A 12,217-nucleotide genomic window follows, 5' to 3' on the forward strand; every position below is an offset into this window, starting at 1 on the left:
GAGCTTCAGTTTTAGGGAACATTCTGCTTCAACAGTTTGTTTGTGAACAAATCCCTGCAACAAGGTTAAACATCTAGTAAAAAGCCTGAATTCAGCATATTTATGTCTCTTTTTTTCTCTTTCCGTCAGGTTGGTACAACCGTCTGTTCATTAACTTCATCCTGCGGAGGCACATCTTCTTCTTCATGCTGCAGACGTACTTCCCCACCATGCTGATGGTGGTCCTGTCCTGGGTCTCCTTCTGGATCGACCGCAGGGCCGTGCCTGCACGCGTCTCCCTGGGTAACAACATGCATTAATATTAACCAAGACAAAAAACATTGTTTGGACCAGGTTTTTGTGGGACATACAGTCACCCTTTTACTTCAATTTGTTGTTCATATTTATGTCTGGTACAACTAAAGGTACATTTTTTTTAAATATCATGACAGCAACAAAAATAGCTCATAAGAGTTTAATTTAAGAGCTGATATCTAGACATTTTCCATGGTTTTCTTCATAATGATTTTGGTTATTATCAAGAAAACCATGGAAAATGTCTAGATATCAGCTCTTAAATGGTATTGCACTGGTGTTAAACTGTTTTAAGTCTTGTTACTAATCAAAATTAACAAATATTTAAAAATCTGGATTTTAGAAGCTTGAAAGTTGACAAATTCCTGCAGTTTCTGAACAGACTTTGGTGAAAGTTAGTGTAGTGCTGGGCGATATGGACCAAAAGTCATATCCCGATATATTTAGGCTGAATATCGATATACGATATATATTCCAATATTTTTTATTGCAAAGTGAGAGCAAATGTTCAGTCAAAGTCAAAGCTAAATATGACATGTCACAAGTAGTTTTATTGAAACCGTTTATTTAAGTGAACATAAATACTGTATAACAACAGGAGTACCTTTTTAAAACCAAAGCTCCATCAAGTGCACATTTAAATAAATAAAAATAGCCCATGAAATAGAATAGGTCAATCTTTTTCTAAAATAAATATATTTATAAAAGAAAAGAATTACAAACATTACAAAAGAACTAAATATGACAAACCCTAGTGAGAGCAGCATTTATATATAAAGAAAGACATTTTTTTAACTTTATCGATGTATGCGATATGGTCTAATTCCATATCGCATTTAAAAATATATCGACATATTTTTTATATCGATATATCGCCCAGCCCTAAGTTAGTGCTATATTTGTCAGAAAACATGTCTGACATGTCTACCTCACCATCACTCACAAAACTTTCTGTATTTAAAGGGATTTCTCTGAAAGTGTCAGAGGTTGTGTTGTTGTTGTTGTGTCTGCAGACAGAAACAGCTGCTGCTCTCTCCTCCTGCAGGTATCACCACCGTGCTCACCATGTCCACCATCATTACCGGAGTGTCCTCCTCCATGCCTCAGGTAACAGCTCTCCATGTCTTTACAAGTCTCAGGGACATTTTCCTTTTTATAATGATATACAATCATTTTGATGGTAAATTTAGTAGATTGTAGCAATAAATGCCTCAGTGTGTGCTGTGTTTACTGAGAAAACTGGATTTTTCTTGCTCACAGAGTTAACCCTCTGGAGTCTCCAAAAGCTCCAAATCCAGACTTCTTCATGACATCAAGACTAGAAAACAAAGCAGCGTGGAGCCCTACTGTAAATTTACCTCTAAAGTTCTGGCTGTAAACTCCATGAGGCCAGTTTCAGTTTGATGATGATATACCAAGTAAAACTGGAGACAAGCTCAAATATATTTAGTATAAGATGATAGAACTGGATGGAACCCTCTTATATGTTAGATTTGCAACCTTTGTTCACATTTGCAACATTTCAAATTATTTGTTGAGCATGATAGTGTTCTGAAAGTTAAAAAAAAGACACAGAAAGACACAAAATGACCAAAATTGTTACGTTAAACACACATTACACAAATAAAATAGAGTCCCACTAGAATAAAAACCAGAGTTGGATGACAGGATCACACACAATCACAAGATCACATTTATGTTGGTTTTTCTGTGTTTCTTTTTGGTTCCAAATGTTGATCCAGTAAGTCAGAATAAAAAATCAATTATTTTTAGGTCATATAGGTGAGGTTGTGCTGAAAAAAAAACCATGGCATTTAAACATTTTTAAGTGGTGTGTACAGGCAGGATGAAAATGATTAAAAAATGGCTAATAATTTTTCCATGACCGTACATGTACCAGGATGCATTGCATGTGATCTTTGTTGGCTAAAACATTGCTGAGGAGGAAAACTGTCACACAACCCCCACTGTTTTATTAGTGTGTTCAATAGTCTGATGTTTGTTTGTCTGTGAACTTTAAAGGTGCAACATTCTGCACAGTGTTTGCTTCCTTTCATCAGGTGTGTGTGTGTGTGTCTGATTTGTGTGTGTGTGTGTTGTCCAGGTGTCGTACGTGAAAGCGGTGGACATCTACCTGTGGACCAGCTTCCTGTTTGTCTTCCTGTCTGTGATCGAATACGCGGCGGTGAACTACTGCACCACTCTGGAGGAGATGAGGAAGATGAAGAGGGGGAAGGTCAGCAGCTCAGGGGAACCAGAGGGGATTATTATTATTACAGCTCACAGCAACACTCAGAGAGAGAAACATGTTTAACTCAATGTCTCCCTCTAGTGGACAAACTGAGTCATTACAGTCAGACATTTACATTTAAGTACATTTACTGAAGTTCTGCACACTTCTGCAGTTCAAGGTATCTGCACTTTATCTGAAGCTGTAGTTATTTTACAAATGTAGTTTCTACATAGAAAATATATGAGAAAATGATGAGGCACTGCAAAAATATGAAGCTATCCAACAGTGTATTACATTTGAGCTTTGACTATTTAAAAAAGAATAATTTGGGGCGTCCCGGTGGCTCACACCGGTAGAGCACTTACCATGTAGGCTGAGTCCTTGCTGCGGTGGAGCCGGTTCGAATCCGGCCTGAGCTCCCTTTGCCACATGTCTTCCCCTCTATCACCCCCTTTCACTCTATCACTTTCAATAAAGCATAAAAATGCCAAAAAAATAATCTTTAAAAAAAATAAAATAAATAATAATAATAATTTTGTTTATATTTAAGTCATTTTAAATTTATTTTATTATTTCTGTTATTTTTATTATAATTTTTTTTTACAAAGCAAACAACAGCAGTCAAAATGAATTAATAAATACAGAAAACAACCGGAAAAAACAACAACAAACATTTACATTTAGTCATTTAGCAGACGCGACTTACAGGAAAAAAGGAGAACAATCAAGGAATAGTGCAATAAGAGCCGTTAGTGCAGTAATAAGTGCTAGTGACAATTCTTTTAAGGAGTAGAGTTGTCTTCTTGTGCTAGGGGAGAAGATGCTTTAAACACAACAAAAAAAACACAAAAAGTCACACATGTAAACAACAATTTATTGAGTCCAGAAAAAACTATCGTGTCCATTTTTATATATTGAATGATAAGTCGATATAGTAGTTATCGTGACAGGCCTATGCAGCTCAGACATTTCATTACTTTTTAGTAGAAAAATATTGATTACAGCAGCTTTATATTAAATGAAATTAAAATTGTCCTCAACATTTCATCAGAGGATGTGTAAAGATAAATTAAAAAAATTATTAAACCATTGTTTCTTCAATTTCTTGTTCATGTTAATGCCTGGTAAATGCCTGGTACAACTAAAGGTACATTTGTTTGGACAAAAGTAGCTGATAAGAGTTTAACCCTCTGGAGTCCATGAAAGCGCTGGAGCATGACATGATTTTTGTGTGTTTTCATGTGTGTTTTATGTGTGTTTCTTGCAATTTTTGTGTGCTTTTGTAGATTTTTTGTGTTTTTCTGTTTGTTGTCATTTTTTTGTGTTTTTTTAATGTATGTTTTTCGTGGGGTGTTTTTTTTTGTGTGTGGTTTTTGTATTTTTTGTGTGTGTTTTTTGTTCAAAATGTTGATCCAGTAAGTCAAAATGACAAAATAATAATCTGGTGAGGTTGTGTTGATAAAAATTATACCAACAATTTTTAAGTTGTTTATACAGGCAGAATGAAAAATAGTCAAAACCCATCAAAATAGCCCCAAACTCCAAAGGGTTTATAAACTGGGTTAAAGTGGAAAAATAATTTTCAGATCATGCTGAAGTTGTGCTAAGAAAATACCAAATACCAAACATGGGTATAGTAAATATTATGTGGTATATCAGACCCCAAAGGGTTAATTTAAGAGCTGATATCTAGACATTTGCCATTTCCATTTCCATTAGACATTTTGGTTTTCTTGATAATGATTTTGGTTATTATCAAGAAAACAATAGAAAATGTCTAGATATCAGATCTTAAATTAAACTGTTATTAAAATGAACAAGAAAATGAAGAAAACAAGGGTGGTCTATTAATGTTTTCCATGACTTCATGTTGTGTTTCAGATCCCGTCCACCTTCAACGCCAGCCAGGCGATGGCCTTCGACGGCTGCTTCCACGACAACGACATCGAGCTGACTCCGTTCTCTCGCATGCCGCCCACCCTGACCTCTGACCCCCTGGCCACGCCGGCCCAGTCCCCGGACATCCGGCCCACGGAGGGAACCCGCCTCCGCCGGCAGCGCTCCGTGCGTGAGAACGTGGACCTGTTCGTCAGCAACAGCTACATGATCGACTCGTACTCCCGCCTGGCGTTCCCGCTGTCCTACCTGCTGTTTAACACCATCTACTGGAGCCTGTACTCCTGATCCAGCAGCAGAGAGCATGCTGGGAGATTCTGCTCTCCTCGGGGCTCTGCGGCCACTTTGCAGAGCTGCTTCAGCTCCGGCTTCACCGGGTTAAAAGCACTCCAGCTCCTCGGACTGTGCACTATCTCGCCCTGACATTTGTCTCCTGGGAGCGGATTAATCCTGAGTCGCAAATCCTAATTTGTTTTTTTTTTTAGAATGAATGTGTGACTCTAATCTTAAACTGCATGGAAACAGTTATTAAACCACCCTTTTTCTTCAATTTCTTGTTCATTTTTAATGCCTGCTACAACTAAAGGTACATTGGTTTGGACAATTATAATGATAACAACAGAAATAGCTGATAAGAGTTTAATTTAAGAGCTGATATATAGAGATTTTCCATGGTTTCCTTTATAATGATTCTGGTTATTATCAAGAAAACCATGAAAAATGGCTAGATATCAGCTCTTCTCTTCTTGATATCAGCTATTTTTGTTGTTATCGTTATATTTTTCCAAATAAATGGACCTTTAGTTGTACCAGGCATTAAAATGAACAAGAAACTGAAGAAAACAATGGTGGTCTAATAACTTTTTCCATGACTGTACTCAAAGCTCTTCTTTCTAAAGTGTGTTTAACTGCACAGCTGCAGGGAGGAATACTCTACTTTTTTTTTTTTTTTTGCTGAATGATGAGTGAACTTCTGTAAATGTACTTTAGTTTCTGTTCTCATTAAATTTTTATCTTGTTCATGAGGATGTAAAAGTGAATTTATGTGTGCTGCATGCATAATATGCATTTTTTGTACTTGATTTTAGGACTTTTTATATTTAGATTTTAATACATTTTGAGTAACATAACTATTCCCCCAGAAATAGTTCTCCTGGCAGAATAGAGACGGCCTTGAAACTGAGTTGTGAAATAAAATGTGAAGTACAAGTGAACATTCAACTGCCTGAATAAAAAAAGGATAAAAACTAGTAATCAAAAGAATATAGAAATGTTTTAATTTATTTTTTAAATAATTTAAAATAATTTATTTATAAAATCTTATTACAGTCTTGCATGTATGCGGTACTTTAAATATTTTAATTTGTAGATTTTATGGGTTTTAAATAAAAAAAAAACCCATGGGAAAGGGGGGGGGGGGGGTGTTAGTCATCTGATTTAAGTAGTTACATTTTAGCGGTTCACTGAATACATTTTGAATAATCTAGATTTTTTTTAATTTTCCTGTAAAAAAATAAAAAATATATATCATGGTTGGTGGGAGATGTGTTTAGGGACTCATGATAACTTCAGTATTTCTAAAAAAGAAAAAATCCCTCCAATAAGTGGAGTTGTTTCATTTTAACAGTTTATTGAATAAAAATCACGAAAAATAATAATAATGATAATAGTTTTAGAAATCTAGATTGGTTTATTTAAAAAATAATATATATATATATATATATATTTATATATATGTATATATATATTTATATATACATATATGTATATATTTATATATATATGTATATATTTATATATATATGTATATATTTATATATATATGTATATATACATATGTATGTATATATATATACACACACATACATATATTCTTTTTTATAGGATATATATATATAAATATATACATTAATATATATATGATATATATATATATTTTTTTTTTACATATATATTTTTATATATAGTGGTTGGTGGGAGATGCGTTTGCGGTGACATGACCTCAGTGTGTAAAATCCTGTGATAAATAATAAAAATAAAAAAACATCCTATAATAAATGTATTGAAATTGTATTTTAACAGTTATAAAGTTTCCATAGCAACTACAAAGTGCGCGTCATAGGTAATGACACGTGTATTATTTTATATTGTCGTTAAATTTCCGTTGACGTCGGTTTGTCTGATCGCGGAGAGAGTCCCGCAAACACACCGCCAGAGAGACAACCAGGTGTCTTCAGCGCAGCAGGAGTGACAGGTGACAGACAGGTGACAGGTGAGTTCCTGACGCACGTTTATTAATAAAACAACTCTTTAACACGGTCCTCTTTTAAAAAAAACAGCTTAAAGATGATTTATATTAGCAGGTTAGCTTTTAATTAGCGCTAACCGTTAGCTTCTGTTTTACCGTTATTGTTATTGTTCGGTTTGTGGACGTTAGGAGGCTAGCTAACGGTAGACAGCTAACGGTTAGCTTCTGTTTTTATTGTTATTGTTCGGTTTGTGGACGTTAGGAGGCTAACGGTAGACAGCTAACGGTTAGCGGGACCAGAGGCTCCGTTAGCGGCTGGTTTTCGACTGAAATACCGTTTATATGTTCCGGTAGATGAAATGTGAACAGTTCGGTTAGCCTGACTAATATTTGTAGAAATGTTTTTCACCAACTAATGCTAACAAACTAAGTTAAGTCAGTTTATCAACCGAGGAAACTGACTTAACGGTAAGAGAACTACTCCGAGCTGAAAAGGAACGTTAAAAAACAGACACAGCGGTAATTTGGAACGTTTTAGCCACTTTTTATGCGTATTTATTAACACCAATTCTACTGCAAAAATGTATTGTTTAAATGCCTGTTTTAAGTCATTTTGAATGGGGGAAAAAGTTGATTGTTAGTAAGTCAACCTAGCTAACGTACTGCGGTCAAGTGTGACGTCATTCGCTTCTCCTTAGTCAAACCAGCCGTCCCTGTATTTTTTTTTTTTTTTTTTTTTTTGTTAAATCTTTTTTATTTCAAAGGACATTCAAACACATTTTCTTTGACTTTTGTTTGTATAGTTTACAAGTCCTTTTCGATTATTTCCCCATACCACCCCCCCCCCCCCCCCCCCCCCCCACACACACACACAGGGATAATCCAATACATATAACAAATTAGAAATACTATTACCAATAATAAAAGAATAGAAAAAGAGATTAAGTAGAACAGAAAATACATTCATATATCTATACATACACACACACACACTCGCGCGCACACCCACCGACACGCCGACACGCACATGCACACACATACACATATACACACCTACACACACACACACACCCATTGAGAACATAAAAAGTAGGGCTAAGTTATAAAGAAAACAAAGAGAAAAAAAGAAAAAGAAATGTGGAGGGCATTGCTTTCAATCTCAATATGTACATAAAATTAACAACCAACATAAGATTTATTATTATTATTATTATTATTATTATTATAATAAGCCGTCCCTGTATAATGTAACATGTAAATAACATTTCAGGAAGTCAGGAAAGTTGTTGATGGGCCAAAAATGTATGAGAAATGTACGTTTTTTTTATTTCCCTAGCACACCCTTTCTCATGAACTCTTTATGACCTCTGTCATGTTTTTTTTAGCAGCTAACTAACATTAACTCCATGTGATATTGATGCAGAACAAAGTACAGCATCTCACAATGATGGTTAAATGTTACATTCATTGACTTTAAGAAATACTGTGCAGAAATGGTCGCCAACTTTTTGTAAACACAACATTCAAACTTGGCCCCTCTTCCCTCATCTCAACTAAAGAGAAAGCAAACATCAGATTAATTCTTCCTTCTTTCAATGGTATTTTTATTGATGACAAAGCATGTGTTCACTGTACAGGAGGAACATTTTTGATTTTTTTTGTACAACATCCACCCATGAGACAACACAGATAACTGCCCAAACATCCGAACATAGACAAACATATACAGCCACTGACATAAATTGTAAATAGACAAAGTTAAAAAAAAATACATGTAAGTAAAGAAAGAAAGAAATAATAGAAACTTGTGGAACAAGCTTAGCTGTTTTTAATGCAGGCTCTGCTGTTTTTGTAGCTGTGCTTGTTGATAAAGACACATGTTATCTGACACTAACTGATATAACAGTTATAAAAATAAGGAATTATTGAGAAATAATGTGTTAACTGTTTTATTTACACACTTTAATTTGATGATCCTTCTATCTGGTTTAATATTCTTCTTGTGGAAGAAACCGTTATTCTGAACATAATGAAAAGATGTTTGTCATTTTGAATCTGGGGGAATTTCACTGTTTTATACAGTTAGTGTAATTTAAGCTGGGTTGGATTGTGATGTAAAGTAAATGTATATGTACATTTCCTCTAAAATAATAAAATGCGGTATGTTTTTGTACAGGTGTATACAGTTAATTGTATTCCAGTGATGCTGATTTCATAGACTAAGGTCTGGGATCTTTATCTCTTCCAAATTTGCAGCCTTATGTCTAGTTAAAATAATTTTGGTGAGACAGTTTACTTGCACATTTCACATTAGTCACCTTGTGAAAAAGGAGCACTATGAATGAGATGAACTGTTGTGTTATTGCTGGGGCTGCAACTTTTGATTAATATCATAATCCTTTATCCTGGTGATGATTTAGATTTATTGTCAAGTCAATACAATGTCTGTTTATCCAGACAACAGGCCCAAACTAAGAAAAATATTAAATGTAAATCAACAATGAACTCTGTTTTTATTCACATTTAAGAAGCTGTAGTCAGCCAATGTTAATCATTTTTGTTGAGTAAACAATGTAAACGAATGTTTAAATTGTTTCAGATCAATTTTTTCAAATCTTATAATTGACTAATGATGTTGGTTCGGGTCACCACACTTGTCTGGTCCAATTTATGTTGTAAATACCAGTTTGTTTTGATGTTATTCAAACAGTCTGTGTGTGTGGCTTTTATTCAACATTAATTTGTTTGTGAATAAACAGAAAAACCAATTGATTACTTTTTTAAAAAGTCCTTAAGCCCAACAAACTAAAATACCACCAAAATACTGATTTAATTTTCTCTCTCTGGTGAATTGTGATTGGCATAGATCTGTGTTTGACATTGACAAAGAAAAGTTTTAATGAGTAACAGAAGTAGTGAAGTGAATCTGTAGATGGCAGCTGCACAAAAGTTTATGATTCTGTTGTTTGACTTTACAGCATTATTTTCCAGTTTTAGTCCACAGTAAGTGATCTCGTTGCTGCAGTGTTTCCATCGTGCCAGCTGGTGCTGTGACTCATTTCCTTCTCTCCACAGTCTCCATCCATCCAGTCACATGACTTCAGAGTGGAATCCACTGTGTCCAGCCGATCTACAGGTGCCATTAACGCTGGGAGTGCTGGGACCTGGATACTACGACGTCTACCAGGTACTGTAACATTATTCCTCACTGCGTTACTTATACCTATACATCTAGATAATATCTAAAGTAACAGAAAAACCCAGATCTCTTTTCACTATATGTGAGCTTGAATTAAATTAACTTAACTGTCAGATCTGGATATGGAAACCAGATTTTGTTTGAAAAAGTCAAGTCTGTGTTGCTATTTATTAATTAAATCGAAAATCTTTATGGTCTTAATACAACACCTTCTATCCTCAGAGCCTCCATGTGAATAAGGAAAAAAAACTTTTAATGTGGAAAACAAAATAAAAAAAGACAGAAATAACAATATAAAGAAGTTATGGTTATATAAATGTTATTTGTTTTTGTTTTTTTAAAACTTTTTTTTCTTTCGTTCACATACAAAAATAAAGAAGGTACATGTTCATTTATGCTTGAACTCAACACGAAAGAACAGAATGATAGTAGAAAAATAAAAGCAATAAAAAACAACAACAAAAAAAAAAAAAACCCTAGGTGGAGTCAAATCAAATATAAAAATAAGGTTTACAAATAAAAGAAAGAGATTTAAATATTAATAATACAACTTGGAGGATGTCAATTTTTCTAAAATTTACATTTGTTAATTTTTCATGGGATTATATTTAGTATAATAGTCCATAAATGGCTGCCATATTGTGTAAAAGGTATTTATCTTACCTCTCAGGGTGAATTTGATAAATATGTTATTTTAAAACAAAAGACAATAACTGACTGTTACGTTCGTGTCACAGCTACACAGTAATCTCTTGCCTAAGGGGAGGGGGGGGGGGGGGGGGGGGGGGGCTAGTGGCCTTGTGAGGGGGGGGCAGAGGGGGGATGAAGCAACGAAGGCAAAACTGATGTAAGTCAAAGGGAAAGGTATCAGTGGGAGGGAGAGAGGAGTGAATGGAGGGACGGGAGGGAGCAGGGGGAGTTTGAGGGAGGGAGAGGGAGGAGTGGACACGGCTGCTTTACTGCTCTGTGATTGGTGGCTGCCGGGCCATGTGCTGACCCCTCTCAAACTGTAGCCTAACTAGGGCTCCCACATACATCCAATGACACACACACACACACATGAAGTGGAGTGAAGCCCTGTGTTGAGTGGCAGGGACATGTGAGCTCCTTCACATTTGCTATTCTGGGCAGGGGAGGGGAGAATGGGGAGGGAAGGGGAAGGGGCGAAGCAGGGGGGAGCAGAGGCTCTTTTCTCTTTCTGCATGTGGCTGAGCCATCGTGAGGAGCCGCTCATGATTTTGTCTTGTGTTGTGTAGGCTCTCAGTGTGTGTGGCCATAGCAGCTTTGTGTTTTATTCCCACTTTAGGCCGGAGAAGATGGGGTGCTGCTTTAGTAAGGAGCTCAACCCCGGGCTGCAGAGTGAGAGGAGCAGTCTGTTACAGCCTCCGCTCCACGATGGGCTCAATGAGGTGACAGAGCGGGTCAGGCAGCACGCTGCGGCTGTAGCTCAGCATGTGTGCTTGGACGAAGAGGGGACATGTGTGGCGGACGGACCGGCCCACAGCAAGCCTCCGAAAGATGAGGACAGACATCCAGAACTGGACAACAAAGTTGTGACGGAGGCGGCCGTGGTCAGCGGGGACGGCACCGAGCGGAATGAGAGGGACCTGAAACCAGGCAGCACTCACGAGGAGAAGGGAGCTATTATTAACACAACCAGCACAAACATACATACAAACACGGACACAGAGCCAGGCGTGACACATGGTGCGAGGCCCAGCTGTGGACCGGCGCCCTATATGGAGGTGGCCACACGCAGTCCGCCAAACAGAAGATTTTGGATAATGCCACGCTCAGGGCTTTGTGGTTTAATTCGCTCCCAGATGGGAGAAGCACAACCCGGAAAACGGTTGGTCAGCTCCCGCCGGGTTCCCCTCTGCTGACTGCCAGGGAGACGTCACAGTGAGGGAGGTGTCAGGTGACCAGCCGCCGCCACAACTGGTCAGCAAGTATCAGGAGACACAGCTGGAGTCCCCCAGAGCCCAGCTGAAGGAGGAGGAAGTGTGTGTCGTCACAACCACACTAGGTCAAGGTTTTGAAACGAGGACGCGGAGCTTTTACAGCATATGCTCCATCGACGCCGACGACCTTGAACATGAGCACGTTCACTGCCGATCCCAAACAGCTGGAGCAACACACTCAGAGCTCACAGCTGAGGAAGAAGCAGCTGCTCTGCCCTACATAGTGGTTTCTCCACTCAGCCAGTCACCCACAGAGGCATCCACAGGCTGTGACCAGTTCTGTGTCACTGCATCTAAAATGACCATCCTGTCACATGATGAGGAACCAGCTGCAGCACAATCACACGCTGCAGAACTGACTTCCAGCGTCCTGCCACAGACACACT

General features: G+C 37.3%; 1 protein-coding gene across 2 annotated transcripts in view; it reads left to right on the forward strand.

The window, feature by feature from the left end:
* The window catches only part of LOC131962057 (gamma-aminobutyric acid receptor subunit rho-3-like), an 87,387-nt gene extending 82,388 nt beyond the window's left edge, over positions 1–4,999 (forward strand). For both annotated transcript variants that reach the window (XM_059327012.1, XM_059327013.1), the window contains 4 exons: positions 130–282; positions 1,340–1,401; positions 2,399–2,530; positions 4,409–4,999. In XM_059327012.1, the coding sequence (XP_059182995.1) occupies positions 130–282; positions 1,340–1,401; positions 2,399–2,530; positions 4,409–4,711 (650 nt within the window). In that variant the 3' untranslated portion in view covers positions 4,712–4,999. The remainder of the gene's footprint in view (positions 1–129; positions 283–1,339; positions 1,402–2,398; positions 2,531–4,408) is intronic.
* The last annotated feature ends 7,218 nt before the right edge of the window (positions 5,000–12,217 follow it).

This window comes from Centropristis striata, chromosome 23 (genome assembly GCF_030273125.1).
Source record: "Centropristis striata isolate RG_2023a ecotype Rhode Island chromosome 23, C.striata_1.0, whole genome shotgun sequence".
NCBI classification, from domain to species: Eukaryota; Metazoa; Chordata; class Actinopteri; order Perciformes; family Serranidae; genus Centropristis; species Centropristis striata.